This window comes from Protopterus annectens, chromosome 2.part0, assembly GCF_019279795.1.
Source record: "Protopterus annectens isolate FY-2018-M chromosome 2.part0, PAN1.0, whole genome shotgun sequence".
NCBI classification, from domain to species: domain Eukaryota; kingdom Metazoa; phylum Chordata; order Ceratodontiformes; family Protopteridae; genus Protopterus; species Protopterus annectens.
Window position 1 is genome coordinate 32,091,827 of NC_056728.1, and position 17,051 is coordinate 32,108,877.

Consider the following 17,051-nt stretch of genomic DNA (forward strand, 5'->3'; position numbering starts at 1 on the left):
CTACAACATAACGTAAACCCACCTCTCCTAAACATCTTCAATCAAAGCCTTTCCATCGGACATGCACCAGAAAAATGCAGAAGCACCATAATCATATCTCTCTATAATGCTGACACTTCCACTGTCCCAAGTAACGATATATCTATCAGTCTCACTACTGCACCTGTAAAGGCATGGAATACATTGTTTTACAACTAATCAATAAGGACATATACCATATGCATAGTCTAGACCTTTCACAGTTCAGCTTTGATAAGTGTACATCATACTTTCTCAGTCTTGCTACTTCTCTGAAAAAGTCACCAACACCCTGCATGAAGGATTATTCATTCACACTGCTTATCTGGATTTATCAAAAGCATCTGATGTCACTACCCACTCTGCAGTTTTCTGGAGCATTAACTGAATATCAGACAGAACAGGCCAGAAACACCAGTTCCACATGATCAGATGAGATACAAGGAAGCCTAACTTGTTAACCCTACAGTGATGTATCTTATTTCTCTCAATAATACTCCTGTGATGATGTGGCATCATGCAACCACTTCTTCATTAGGCATAAATGTGGAGCTAGGATCATTACCGTATTACAGTAATGAGTGTTATGGTACAGAGAGCTCCCACTTGCAGGAGCTCATCGACATCACTGTGTGGGGATTAGGAACAGGTGTAGTTATAGTAGCAAGTTTGTCTGCACCACAGGGCACTCTGTAGCCAGTAGTTTCTTCTTGTATTGCGCAAAAGCATGTTTAATATATTTACCACTAATATTTCTGTTTAGCTCCATATACTGAGGAAAACATTAGCAAAAAAAGGGGATTGGCATAGTCATAGCTTTACACCAACAGTAGACATGCTGTTCTGGTCCCACAGCTGATATAATTGGACCTACCTTGTTCACAGCTGGTGTAATTCCTCTGAAATGTGGGCAGTCCTAGGTGGGGGTCACCTGAATGTGTGCTCAGAGCACAGTACACTGTGGCTACACAATGGGTTAAAAGCTCCTGTCCCCACTGATGGCAAGGAAACCTATACTGGGATATACACCAATGCATTGTATAAACATCTTTACAATTGTATTGACTCAGTCATTCCTGATAGACCAAAGTAAGATCCTCAAGAAAAAACAAGCTGGCCTGGTGGACATTCTCCATAAACAGGTTATATAATAAGAGGAAGAAACTGTTTTCTAAGAGCAGGAAGGAACATTCTCAGAATCAGAAGCACACCCTTCTCAGCTTGAACAAGCAAATAAGACCTCTTGTAAAGTCTTCTAAAGCTAACTATAAATCTAGATTAGCATCCCTAGCTAAGGATAACCATAATGTATCCTTTAGCTACATCCAAAACCTTAAAGGAAAAAGCCCAGATTTGTGCTGAACTAGTAGTGAATGGTACCACATATACTGAACCAGTGGATATAGCCAACCTGCTAGAGGACACGTTCAGTGAAAACTTCTCCCTGCAGTCCCCGCTACATATATCCCAAAATATTACTACCACCTATTCTCCACCTAGTATCTCTAAACAGCAGGTCTTAACTACTCTCTCCATGGCCATGGGTACTCTTTTCAATCACAGCCTAAGCACTGGTTTTGTCCCTGCTGAATGGAAAACAGCTACTGTCATCCCCTTGAACAAGGAGGATGCATCCACTGACCCTGGGAACTATAGACCCATTAGCCTAATTAGCCTTATCTGCTAGGCCATGGATAGAATTTTGGACCATATTAATAAGGATATAGGAGACCTTCCGACGCTTAACCCGACTCAGTTTGGTTTTGTTAAAGGGTGATCCTACCTGTTGAACCAGGTGGACTTCTTCAAGACTGTCACCAAATCCCTGGACAAAGGCAATCTGTGCATATGACGTACCTAGACTTGGCCAAGGCCTTTGACACATTTCCCCACTCTGGCATCATTGAAAAACACACCCATCTGGGGGTCAACCCATATACTATCAGGTGGGTTGCAAATTGGCTCACCCAAAGAGCACATACAGTCAAAATAGGGGACTCCACCTCCACCAGCAGACCCATTACCAGCAGTGTTCCACAGGGATCAGTGCTGGATCCCTATAGTTCGGGAACTACTTCTCAGACGTACAGGCAAAAACAAAAGGTTTGTGGCTGATAAAGTTTGCTGATGGCTGCAAACTGGGAGCAGTCATTGAGTCCCCAAATGATGTCAACATTCTACAAGAAGGACTTATGCAAACCAAAGATTGGTGTCAAAATCATGGTCTTAAACTCAATGCAAAAAAAATACATTATTGCCCCCTTTGGCAAAAGCGATGTCCCTGAAGATTACCATATTAATAACAACACCCTAAGCTCTAAATCAGTGGTGAGAAATTTGGGCACACAGGTTAACATCAACCTTACTTTTGATCGCCATGTCTCCATGGTGTAAGGAAGGCCTTCTACTTTGCTCACCTCATAAGCAAGAGCATAGCTTCCAGAATAAAAGAGATTATAACCTCCTATACTCTTCTCTCATCAGGCCAATAATAGTGTACAATGCTCCCTTTGTTATGTACCTAAACTGGCACCTGCAGCAACTGGAGAGACCTCAAAGGTTCCTCACAAAGAAAATTCCGGGTCTTCAGTACATGCCTTATGTGGACAGAATTAAATCACTGTCAATGGTCTGTATTACGTGATCGAAAATTCAGATGTTCAAACACGTAATGATCGACCCCAATACAGCGAACTGACATAATGTTGAACGGCCAGAAAAAAAAATAACAAAAACCCAAACAAACCATTAAACTGCTTTATACAGGGGGGCAAGCCAACCTGTACACCCACAACCCCCGCTACTTAAATATACCAACTCCGAGACCGCACTACATTGCAGTAAACGGAAATCTCCCCTTATGGAGATTTCCGTTTACGTGTTCGACATTCTGCCGTTTCGCTCAATTGGGGTTGATTATTATGTGTTCGAACATTTGAATTTTCGATCACGTAATACAGACCCACTGTCAATATATTCTGTATTGTATAGATTACTCAGACGCAACCATGCCTTGTATACAGAGCAACCTCTGATCCTACCTTAATGGAAATGCTGCACATTCGTAAGTCAAACGGTACATGAGTCACTCGCTCTAGGGATTTCAACCTAGCATGTGGCATCAACAGGACTTGCTGGAGAGACAGCTATGTCTCCCAGAGGTCGCCTCTCCTCTGGAATAATTTCCAGTACAGGTTAAACAGAGCCCCTTGTTAACCCTTTTTAAGAGTAACTTGGACGATTGGATGGGAAACCACAAATTCACCCCAGAGGTTACACCTCTGTCCCTCTTGGATAGGGGCAGTCTGTGCTGATTTAGATCTGTTTATAACATAGACCATATCTCTAGACTCATAAAGGAACAAGGGTTGAACTTGGCTAGGCTTGTAAGGGCCCTACGGCCATTAGTCTAGTAACCTCCTGTGAACTTATGAAGACTGAGTATAAAATCTTACCCCACTGTGTAGCATTCTTTATGAACTAAATAGGGCGTTAGTACACCATTCTGCACACACCATCCCTGCATGATACAATATACATGAATTCTGCCTTGAATATTTGTACAGAGATCAGAAAGTATAAGATATAAGTGAATACAATAAGCTAAATCAAATTTCACACTGCCGTGCCCCACTGACAATATGACGGAGTCTGTAAAATGTGTGTGTTTAAGTTAAAAAACAGTCATATAATATTGCTAAGCCTCAGTAATCTGATTAGTAAAACAGTGATATTGTACGCACAAAATGTAGTCACCTTATACTGTTCTGACAGTGACACAACAGAAGACTGAAACAAAACAGCTATAGAGTTTCAACTTCAGTGGGCAACAGCAGTACCAAAGGTATCTTCTGCAGATAGCAGGTCCTACTGTCTGAAAAATGCAACTAGATACGTTTGCTTTTTTTTTCATCAGAGCCTAGTTTTGTGTACCCAGAACTTTGCAAAACAAATCATATAACAGCAAATGTGCAACAATGACTGCTGAAGCTAAAAATGCTAAGAAATATAAAGCCTTGGTACCAGAGACACTAAAACATAGACAATACAAGCAATAGTTGGGTACATATTAACACTATGCAAAATAAGCTTTTTCTGATAATATGTAAGATTCTATGCAGAAGAAAAAATACATAACATGCTTAAATCACCTTTACTTCCAGATCCGACTGTGAGTACAAATGGAATCAATAGGTTTAAAAGCATTCCTTCTCTTCTTTCTTGATTGGTGAATGGAGAGATCACATGACTCAAGGGAAAGTCTTCTTTTAGTGCCTGCACCATAAAATAAATACTAAAGTTATGCACGTACCATAACAATGGATCCTTGTTGCTCTATTTTCATCTGGTTCAACATATGGGTTGTTCGATCTAGTCAAATCCGACCTTGGCACCTTATACCAGAGTACTTGATCTAAGAGCTCTGGCTCCTCCCCTACCAATAATTCCAACCTCCTAGATGATTTACTTTAGCTTGAGTTTGCTGACTATTTCCAGAATGCTTCTAATAAATCTCCGTGGGAATAAAAGAGGAGTCCACAACACTGTCCACTACGGAATGAGATGTGGAGCTGATAACAGACTGGGTCCATTTACGGTCTGATTGAGTCCCAGAAGATGTAAAATGGCAGGTTATAAGGGGCAAGGAGGGAGGATGTTGAACCGCATGAAAACAGGACAACACAGATCTGTAAACAGTGTAAGTACACAACTTCCGTATCTCATGTTGTCTATTTTCATCAGATTCAACATGTGGGACAGATTTCCAAACTGTCTTAAAAGGACTCGGGTGGACTCAAGGAAGGACACTCCTGAAAATGACAGAGGCAAAAGATGCTTGAGCTCTGGATTGCACATCCAATTTGTAATGGGATACGAAGATAATGAGCTATTGACCAAGCTGCTGCTAAACATATGTCACTGGTAGTGTTTTTCAAATGCTGTCAAAGTAACCATCATTCTAGTAGGCTGAGCCTTGGGCTTAGAATTTTAAACAAAGGAAATGTGATCTGCCAGCCACTGAGACAGCATGACTTTTGACACATGTTGTCCTAGTTTAGATATGAAAAAAGAGAGAAAGTGCTGGTCTGATTTTCTGAAGTCTTTTGTACTATGTAAATAAAATCTGAGCTGTCTATGGACATCTATGGTATGCAGGGCGTATTTCCCCCTGGTGGCAAAATTTGGAAAAAACATACAGGCAAATCAATTTGCTGATTTAAGTTTGTTTCTGATGCCACCATTGGAAAGAAGGAAGTGGTTAGTTCTCAGGAAACACTACCCTTATGAAAAATTAGGAAGAGTGGTTTGAAGGACAGTGCTTGAAGTTCCAAAACTCGTCTTGCTGAAGTGACGGGAATCAGAAAAATAGTCTTCTAATAGAGAAATTTTAAATCTGCTGATGCTGTAGGATCAAAGGGTTTCCTGGGTCAATGACTGTAGCAAGACTGTAATATCCCATGGTAGAAATGGATCTCGAACAGGAAGACAGAATAAAAAATGTTCTGTTAAGGAAAGCTTTGGTCCCCCTAAGGGATGCAATAGACAAACCATTATGTCCTATGTGAAAATTTGGGATGGTGGCCATCTGGACTTTTATGGTGGAGTAACTGAAACCTTGCAGAAAAAAATCATAAAGAAAATTCAGTATGCTGGAAGAGGGGATGAAAAAGGGTCTAAACCCTTCAAAGATGCCCAAATATAAAATGTTTTCCATTTGCTCTTTTAAGTTTGGCTGAGTCCTTCTAAGAAGAAGAAATTATTTCGATCACTGGAAAGAAAAGCCTTGCATCTCTGGATATTGTTAAAACTGGAGAAACCATACTGTTACTTTCAAGGACTGAAGAACTGGCACAGGCATCCTGTATGGATGACTAGGCAGATCTGGAGTGGGATCCAGTACCCACACTGGGTGAAGTAGGTGAGGCCAAAGGAAGGGGAACTATACCTGCTGAGGCCAAAAGGGGACAATGAGAATTACCCTGATCTTGCAAATCATGGCTTTCTTAATGAACTTCACGAGAAGGGGAATTGATGGGAAGGCGTAAAGGAGACCTGGGGACAAAAAGTAGACTAGAGCATCTCTGGGTGTCTGTCCCAGTGGAGGGATGAGGGCAAAGTATCTGCTGCATTTGTTGTTGAAACAGGAAGCAAAAAGACTGCAGTAAGGTTGGCCCCAGTGCCTGAAGATCCCTGCTTCCACTCTCTGTTTGAAACAGCACTCATGAGGTAATAGGATACTCCTACTCAACCAGTCCACTAGTACATCTGGCATCCCAAGAATATGCATTGCCACTAGAAAGTTGTGTTGAAGACATCACCCACTGCACGACTCACATGGCCTCTTGGCAAAGAGGACATGAACATGTTCCACCTTGTTTGTTGATGTACCGGACCAATGACATATTGTCTGTATGAATGGAGACCACACCCTTGGGGAGGAGGTCCTGAAAGCCCTGCAATGCTAGGAGGACTGCTGCCATCTCCTAGACGTTGATGTGAAGTTTGGCCTCCACTGAAAACCACATCCTTTGAACTGTCTTCCCTTCAAATGGACCCTCCAACATTATAAGGGAAGCATCAGTGGTGCTGTGAACCTGAGACCCTGGGCAAAAAGATCTGCTCTGTACTACTGATGGAGACGCAATCCGCCCACTTATGTGATTCCTGCATACTTGAGTAAGTCAGATTTTGGTGAGAAGGGGAGTGAAATTTATGTGACTACTGTACTGCTAGTGCCCACTGTCGGGCTCTCATGTGATATCTTGCAAAAGGGACCAGTGCAATAGTAGAGACCATCAGCCCTAAAATATGGTGAATGAGTCTTACCTGTGGGCGTAAATGTTGTATCACTTGATAACAGGGACTCTTGCAATTTGTTGGACTGTGTTTATCTGGCAACCTATAAATTCTATGCTCTGCATGGGAGGCAGTCTGCTATTCCTGTGGTTGACTGATATTCCCAATTGGTTTGCAAGAGTGAGAAAGAATGCTTGGTGTTGCAACAGTAGATCCTTACAGGTAGCAGTTAGGAGCCAATCATCTCGATACAGGAAGACTTGGATCCCCTGCAGTTGAAGATGAGCTTTAACACTTCTGCTGCTGCAGATTTCAACTGATTGGGTGAAGTATAGGGAATCTTCAATCTTTTCCTTGGGATAGACAAAAAGGGTATGGTATAACCTCTGATAATTACCCTTAGCATCCATGAATCAGATGTTATGGTTTGCCAGGCTAAAGGGTGTAGGGATAAGTGTCTGCCTCCAGACTGCAGGAGTTGGGCCACTGTTCAGGGATGCTGGTAAGGTTTCTCAGTGAAAGGATCATGGAAATCTTGGTTCTGTGGTTTGCTTCTCCCTGTCAGGTGGCATCAGTTCAAACTGCCTCCGCCTCTACTTTGGAGAGGTCTATCTCCAGGAGTGTCTTGGTGAAAAACCTGGGATTTCTTGAACCACATCTTTCTACCTCCTCTTTGATCCCTCAAAAGGGATCTTTGAGGAGTTGAAAAAACAGATTCCCACTGCAGATAAGGTCTTACCATCCTGTTCACTACTGGTAAAAGTTTCCTTCACCTTAGATCCAAACAGGATAGAACCACCATAGGGAGCATTGATAAAGGATTCATTGAAGCTTTCTATGAAATTGCATAGCCACATCCAGGCATGGTGACTCATGTTAATACCTGTACCGGTTGCCCTTGATGTGTCCTCAGCTGGATTTGACAAACGTCACATGGCCACATTTGATGTTGACTGCAGGGTAGACATTTGGGCATCCACCATCTTTTGGACAAATGAAGGAAACTACCCAAAAGAGACTTAGAAAGCTCCTTGATCAGCTGCAGGAAAAGACTTGGCGTCAGAAGTGATGGGACAGGGTTGAAAGGCCCATTCCCCGCCCTCCTCTAGGAGATGTAGAAAGCAGGACCCCCAGACGAATCTGTGCCCTCAGGAATTCGCTCATCATGCAGTCAATATCCATCTCAATAAGGCTTCTGATGGATCGACCAGATCTCGAAGAAGAAGTTACAGACACCATTATCAATAGTAGCTTGTGTTGGAGTATGGTGAATGCAACTTGGAGCTAACCGGCCCTGGAGAAAAAGTAGGTTTCAGAGAGGGAGTTTGGATCTGAGTTGTAGGTGGATCCGACTGCCTCAAAAACTTAGGTGCTGGACCCTGGAGAGCAGATGGATCTGGGGACCTTTTCTTCGACTTTTCTACTTTCCTTTCTTCTTTTATCTTCTCATTTTGGTTGTCTCTTTAGACCTTTCTCTTTCTCCTTCTTTTTAGCAGTAGATGGGGAAGCGGACAGTAATTTGGATTCAAAGGACATGGTGAACTTTGTCTGAGGGGGAAGTAAACCTTTGAGGATAAGTTTCTTTTTTCTGTCTTGAAATGTTCTGGTACCAAAGGCAGCACAGAAGCTGCAACTGGCCTGAAGATGAGAGGGACCTGGACAGTAAACACAAGGGAAATGGGAGTCTTGGGGGGTATCTTGTGTCCACTTCTTCAATCCAGTTGGCTTGTCAGACATCACGACAATAAATCCTATATATAAATATATAAAACATACCCCAATAATATTAATCACTCTGAAAACTTTGCACACTACTAAAGAAGTTATACTAGAGAAAAGTACATTGCAAAAATTACACTACAGCACAGACCTATTTAAACTATTGACTAATATCTTTCTCTCTCTCTCTCTTTACAAATATACACACACACACACACACACACACATATATATATATATATATATATATATATGTATATGAATCTACTTCTCATCACTGAATTCACAGACCACCAAATTTCAGAAACCCAATTCTGGATTAGAGAAAGTGCAGTTCAACGAAAATGCACTTTTCCGAACTGCAGTTCAATCAAAATGCACTTTTCTGAACTGCACTTCTCCAAAAGTCAAAACCTGTCAACTTCCCCATCAAAACCATGTAAAACACATTTTTGCAGGGGGGCAAGCCCCCCTACAGCCCCCTGCTACTTATATATACCAACTCCAAGATTGCACTGCAGTGGGGAAAAGGTTATATTTCCTTATCCGCACTGTACCACGATCCATATCAAGATGTTCCAACTGCTGCATACATTCCACAATAAATAATACACAAAAGGGCCATAACTTTTCTTTTACATAATGCCAGAAATGTTGATCATTCTTCGACAAAGCATTGTTTTGAAAAGTGCGTCACACATATCTGTATAAGAATGTACCTCTACAAAAGCTACTAGAAAATTCTAACACAGCACGCTCTGTAAACTTGCAAAAAAAGTTATCTATTTAACCAAAACAACTATGCAAACTAATCCTAAGACTAATCAAGTCTTAACACTACCCAACAGTTTTGTAGAAAAAAGAGGAGTAAAAGATTTAGTCAGAAAATGCTTTCCCTTATCGTGAATGCGTGGAGCTCTCAGAGGGCACGTCTGGTTAAACAGGTGGCAAACAAGATCCAAGGTAAATCAACTAGGAGGAAAGAATTGTGGGTAGAAGAACAGTCAGAGCTCTCAGATACAATACTCTGGCATAAGGCATCAAGGTCGGATCCAACAACTGACACATTGACTCAAACATCATTGGATCAAATGTTTCTGTAAACAGAGATGGATGAGCATAAAGCAGTATACAAATATCTTGTTAATAGGGTTACCATCTATCCCTCTCTTCACATGACAGTCCTGATTTGGGTGGTTGTATCCTGCAAAAAACATGTAAATGGCAAATGTCCTGATATTTTAGGAATAAAAATATTTTCTAACTTACATCTAAATATTGCAGAAAAATACATGACATAATAAATGCCTTAATATGATATAAAATAATAGAAGCAACTAGCATTCAACAGTGAACCATTATTTGGGAAATAAAGTGAAAATATGTCTTTTGCACTGGGTAAAGATATGGCTGCAAAATCTTCTGTTTCAGTAAAAAAAAGTCAAACTTTTGGCATCTGAAAAGGTGGTGCCACAAGCTTGCTGACTGGTAAAGATAAGCATCTGCTCTCTGTAAAATGGATTATTTTGCTCATTTTTAACAAATGTATAATACCTACACAATATACTGTGAAACATATAGATCAAAGTGTCTTGAGCCCTGAGGGTACACATTTGTGATGTGTAATGTTTTATCAAAACACACATCCACATTACAGCCGAAGCAGCAAAAGCAGCTGGATTTGCTATCTCTAATCCAAAGGGATTACTTTACTGCAAAACAAAATAAGCTTATTTTTGTATCTTTTCCTGTTATTAGGTAGAAATTTCTCTAGACCTTACTCAAAACTATAACTGAATTATTCTTCTAAATTATTAAACATGCCAAGTCTCACAGTTTTATATTAATTGCTCTGTCTGTAGATCACATTTGGTCAGTTCTACTATGAATCATTGAGGTATGTAAAGACAATTTCTGGAATGTCATCTGGATGCAAGATACAGTAAAAATACTTAAGAGCAAGTCTACCCCACACCCCCCTTACTTATACATACAAACTCCATGCTTGTCTAACTCAACGTCAAAATGAAAAATGCAAAAGAAAAACTGAATCTTTGTCAGTGATGTAACAGAAACAGTAGAAGTAATTATCTTGTATGTGAAACTACAAAGAATGAGCTGCAACTCATCTAGATGTAATGTCATTTTTTTATACCAAGGTGTGACTCATGTTTTTCATAAAACGGGAAATATGGCTTGAAAACAGGAAGAAGTGGTTTTTACACCATCATGCCACCCTGACATAATGTCTTCTCTAAGCTACTCCAGCTGTTATGTTACCTCTAGTACAAGCTACTTGCTGTTGTAATTTCTCGTTTATCACAGGTAAGTGTAACAGTCGACAGCAGTTACAAATCTTTCTCCAAAACATACTCTTTGCAGGCATTCAAATATATTTTGTTTCAAGTATAAGCTACATGCATTTGGTTCCCAAGACAGTATTGTACTTGCAAGTTGTACTTTTTGTAATGAAAATAAAATCCAAAAAAACGCTCACGTGTTATTCCACTTCCCACAAAACGTACTGTTGCTAAGAAGAAAAAAGAAAATGTGTGGGAAGCAATGTGCAGAGTAGGTTTTAAATCCCAAGTAGTTCACTATAAAGTTCCAAATACAATACGAATCAGGTTCAGGTGTCTCCTCAATGTAAACAGCCTATGCAGGCAGTTGCTGACACCCAAAACCAGCGGGTGTGTTCCTCTTCCTAGTAGTTCAGCCACAAACTCTTGTTAGTGCAACTCCACAAAACTATAGCTTGTCATGCACAATCAAGTAAATACAAGCGTTAAGCGGAGGTTATAAATATTTATTAAATAAAAACGGCAAGCGCTTTCAACTTGTGGTCTTCTTCAGGCCAATAACAACTAAAGTGCTTGGTGCAAACATTTAAATATACAAACATTAAAAATGCAATGATGTCACATCCTCAATTAATTGAAGTGCATACATTGTTTAAAAATTAAAGGGACAGGAAGTGCTGCCCTAATTTCAAGCATAGCTTGTTGTAAGCAACTTCTAAAATCATGAATAAAACATAAAAATATATATAGAGCATAAAAATATATGGCATGTATATATATATATATATATATATATATATATATATACATATATATATATATATATATATATATATAGTCAGCCATACTGTATTGCTAAACAATCAATCTTATAAACATGCTTTATACATAAAAAAATGATATTTCCATTCTTTTAACAGAGCTAAAAAATGTGCATCCACACATGTCATGTGTGGAATGCATGCATCCAAATATCCATGTCATGTACTAATAGAAGTGGAACAGAGAGATGGAACTGGGATGTTGCATGTGTGCATTTGTAAAAAAATATATGTGCAAGCAGATAACGCATAAAGTATATGTGTATGTCTATATGTGTAAATTGTACACATATATAAAGACAGTTGACAATAAGACTATGTCATGTTATATCAAATGCCCTAAATGAATACTATGCAAAAGGGGAAAGGAGGGGGGGGGGGAGAAGTGACAAGATTAAAGGAAATGTGGAGGGGGAATGAATGTGAGGGAAGGGGGGGGAGAAGATAAGGAAAAAAGTGAAAGAAACAAATAGAAATGTCAAGGTGTAAGTAGATAAGTATGAGATATATGGTGCTCAATGGCGTAGTGACCTAGATTTCAGCATGGGTTTAATGGATACCCTGTCATTGAGGCCAGGGTGACAATCAGCTCTAAGTCTGATAATACATTTGGTCTCCTTTGCTTCAGTTAAATTCTGGATGTCACCTCTCCTCAATGTGGGTTCATTCACCTGTATCACTTGAAACTTAAATATGTGTTGTTTAGAGGTATTAATCACATGTTTCGACAATGCACTGCATGGTGAGGCCACTCTGATCTTGTATATGTGTTCTCTGATTCTCTCTTTCAATTTGCGGTCAGTTTTACCTATATAAAACGCACAGCACTGTGTGCAGGTCGCTAAATAGACTACATGTGTAGTATCACAGGAGGCCGCAGCTGTAAAAACAAATTCCTGTCCTGTGTTCGGATGTATAAAGCTATCTGTTTCTTTGATGAAATTACAATAATTGCATCTACTACATTTCCTGGTCATGCTACTTTTCACACAGCTCACAGTTTCACATACTCTGTTCGGTCCACATAACATCCTATATAGGTTATGTTTATTCTTATATGTGAACCTAGGAGAGTGATCAATCACTCCTGATATATCTAAATCAGTGAGAAGAATGTCCCAGTGCTTCCTATAAATGTCCTTCACATATCTAACATCCTGTGTGTAAAATATTGGTATCCTAAGTCTATCACTGCTATCATGTATTGCGTCCAATTCTTTGCATCCATCATTTCTATTAGCAAAGTATGGAAACGCTCTACCTTTCCTCAGCTCATTTATATCTTTCATGTTGGCATCTATTTCATCAGGTGAGTAACTTCTATCCAAAAACATATTCCTCAATTCAGACATTCTATTATCAAAGCTTATATTATCAGAGTGTAATTCAGATATCCTCATAGCTTGTCCTCTGACAATGTTGTTAAAAACATGTGCTGGATGCATGCTACTACGATGTAATAGATGATTACGATAGCAGCTTTTCCTATGCACACCTGTGTTCAAGAGGCCACTCGGCAATCTCTGAATATAAACATCCAGGAATGATATCAACTCTATTGAGTTATCCATTGTAAACTTGAGATAGTCCGTGTGGGTGTTTATATCTCTATGGAATTCTAAGAGTTGTTGTTCGTCTCCTTTCCAAATAATAAAAAGGTCATCAACGAAACGGGTGTAAAATGACACAATTCTGATATGCAGTGTTCTCAAATAGAGAGTTAAACTCCCAGCATGCCATGACAAGGTTGGCGTAGCTATTGGCACAAGAAGTGCCCATAGCTACGCCATCCTTTTGAATGTATAACTGATTGTCAAATATAAACACATTGTTCATAAGTACTAACTCCATGAGTTCACAGATAACTTCAATCTTGCTCATAGAGAATGTACCATCTTTCTCTAAGCATTGACTAATACAGGTAATGCCATCCAAATTTGGAATGACAGTAAATAAAGACTGTACATCTAGGGTGACTAGTATATCCCTCTCGCCTTCCTTAACTGCATGGGTCTTGTCATATAACATGAGTAGGAACTGTTTTGTGTCTCTCAATATATGTTCATACTTATTAACGATTGGTCTCAGTAAGTATTCTAGATAGAGCGATATGGGTTCCGTTACCCACCCTCTCCCGGCCACAATTGGTCTCATTGGGGGGTCTCTCCCATCTTTATGGATTCTTGGGCATCCCTTGTATACAAGGTATGATTGGATGTGGCAGCAGATTAACCTTGAAACTAGCATTAAATATATGGAACTTTTGAATAAGTAGTTTTTGCCTCAAGAAATTTCTTTGAGGGAAAATATTCAGCAACAACAACTAAGCTTATATAATATGTATCCTAAACAAGTAATAGATGTGTATATGGATAAAATGTTGGATAATGTGTTTATGTATGAAAAGAGATTATTACAGCAAAAACGTGATAAGATTAAGAGGGACACTGACGATTTTAAAAAGGGGAATGTCTTCACTTGGCCCAGGGTGAACAACACAGTGAAGAATTTTGATAACAACCCCCCAGATCCCCCTATACAACAGAAAGACAGGCAAGGTAATAGTAATAGTGATGTTAATATAAAAGCTAACCTACCACAAGGTGGTGGGAAGCGGAACCTGGTGGTTACTGCAGCTATGGTACACCACGATGGTATAGACATACAAAGCATGTCACCCATTAGCAATATACACATTATTTCCGTTCTTGAGGAAGCTAATACTCGTATAGACATATGTGAACATATTGATACAAATAGTGATAGTACTAGCAAAGGTAGTTTTGAAGTAGGAAAGAAAAAATTAAATGTACCCTTGGATAGCACATCGAACCATGGCTTCCCCCATACAGCCCCTTTCCCAATTGCATCACATTGGAGAGGTGGGGGGAGGGGGAGAGAACGGTCAATGAGCAGAGGCCGACAGAGAAAGAGGCCAGCAGACCATCCACAGCCAGGACCTACTATAAAGAAATTATGGCAAGGGAGCAAGAATCATTAATTTGGAATATATCCAAGAAAACACTTTCCTTGGATGAATGTTATGTATTAGAGAAAGGTACTACATTCATTCCTTCTCAGAAAAGTGATATTACTGATAATATAATTGATCTTAAATTGTTTACTCGTAATTTACAGATTAAACTTGATTTTGCTGGTACTACATCGGAATTACATAAATTTAGGAAACCTAGCACATATGTCCCGAATAACCATCCATTGATAGAAGCATTTTCAAAGTTGGTGGAGAAAGATCTATATGCAAATGATAGTTTTAATAAAAGTAAGAAATGGACAGGGAACCTCAACCCCGCACAGAGAAGAGCACTGAATAACTTAAGGAATGATGGTAGCATTATGTTAAGACCGGCCGACAAAGGGGGCCCCATAGTAGCGATGGACATGGAATACTACAAAACCAAGATGCATTTGATGCTTGGAGATACAAAATTTTATGAGAAGATTGACACACATACACTTAATATAATTATGAATAGGGTCACAACCAAACTTGAAGTTCTATTACTTGAAGGGAAAATTAACGAAGAACTTTACAGATATTTTATTGTAGAACATCCAATCATACCTTGTATACAAGGGATGCCCAAGATCCATAAAGATGGGAGAGACCCCAATTGTGGCCGGGAGAGGGTGGGTAACGGAACCCATATCGCTCTATCTAGAATACTTACTGAGACCAATCGTTAATAAGTATGAACATATATTGAGAGACACAAAACAGTTCCTACTCATGTTATATGACAAGACACATGCAGTTAAGGAAGGCGAGAGGGATATACTAGTCACCCTAGATGTACAGTCTTTATTTACTGTCATTCCGAATTTGGATGGCATTACCTGTATTAGTCAATGCTTAGAGAAAGATGGTACATTCTCTATGAGCAAGATTGAAGTTATCTGTGAACTCATGGAGTTAGTACTTATGAACAATGTGTTTATATTTGACAATCAGTTATACATTCAAAAGGATGGCGTAGCTATGGGCACTTCTTGTGCCAATAGCTACGCCAACCTTGTCATGGCATGCTGGGAGTTTAACTCTCTATTTGAGAACACTGCATATCAGAATTATGTGTCATTTTACACCCGTTTCGTTGATGACCTTTTAATTATTTGGAAAGGAGACGAACAACAACTCTTAGAATTCCATAGAGATATAAACACCCACACGGACTATCTCAAGTTTACAATGGATAACTCAATAGAGTTGATATCATTCCTGGATGTTTATATTCAGAGATTGCCGAGTGGCCTCTTGAACACAGGTGTGCATGGGGAAAGCTGCTATCGTAATCATCTATTACATCGTAGTAGCATGCATCCAGCACATGTTTTTAACAACATTGTCAGAGGACAAGCTATGAGGATATCTAGATTACACTCTGATAATATAAGCTTTGATAATAGAATGTTTGAATTGAGGAATATGTTTTTGGATAAAAGTTACTCACCTGATGAAATAGATGCCAACATGAAAGAAATAAATGAGCTGAGGAAAGGTAGAGTGTTTCCATACTTTGCTAATAGAAATGATGGATGCAAAGAATTGGACGCAATACATGATAGCAGTGATAGACTTAGGATACCAATATTTTACACACAGGATGTTAGATATGTGAAGGACATTTATAGGAAGCACTGGGACATTCTTCTCACTGATTTAGATATATCAGGAGTGATTGATCACTCTCCTAGGTTCACATATAAGAATAAACATAACCTATATAGGATGTTATGTGGACCGAACAGAATATGTGAAACTGTGAGCTGTGTGAAAAGCAGCATGACCAGGAAATGTAGTAGATGCAATTATTGTAATTTCATCAAAGAAACAGATAGCTTTATACATCCGAACACAGGACAGGAATTTGTTTTTACAGCTGCGGCCTCCTGTGATACTACACATGTAGTCTATTTAGCGACCTGCACACAGTGCTGTCCGTTTTATATAGGTAAAACTGACCGCAAATTGAAAGAGAGAATCAGAGAACACATATACAAGATCAGAGTGGCCTCACCATGCAGTGCATTGTTGAAACATGTGATTAATACCTCTAAACAACACATATTTAAGTTTCAAGTGATACAGGTGAATGAACCCACATTGAGGAGAGGTGACATCCAGAATTTAACTGAAGCAAAGGAGACCAAATGGATTATCAGACTTAGAGCTGATTGTCACCCTGGCCTCAATGACAGGGTATCCATTAAACCCATGCTGAAATCTAGGTCACTACGCCACTGAGCACCATATATCTCATACTTATCTACTTACACCTTGACATTTCTATTTGTTTCTTTCACTTTTTTCCTTAACTTCTCCCCCCCCCCTTCCCTCACATTCATTCCCCCTCCACATTTCCTTTAATCTTGT

General features: G+C 39.5%; 1 protein-coding gene across 1 annotated transcript in view; it reads right to left on the bottom strand.

Moving 5' to 3' along the window:
• UNC80 (unc-80 homolog, NALCN channel complex subunit) overlaps window positions 1–17,051 on the bottom strand; it is a 5,631,640-nt gene that overhangs the window by 720,860 nt on the left and 4,893,729 nt on the right. Inside the window, exon 55 of the mRNA XM_044060513.1 lies at window positions 4,170–4,293. Coding sequence (XP_043916448.1) covers window positions 4,170–4,293 — 124 coding nt within the window. The remainder of the gene's footprint in view (window positions 1–4,169; window positions 4,294–17,051) is intronic.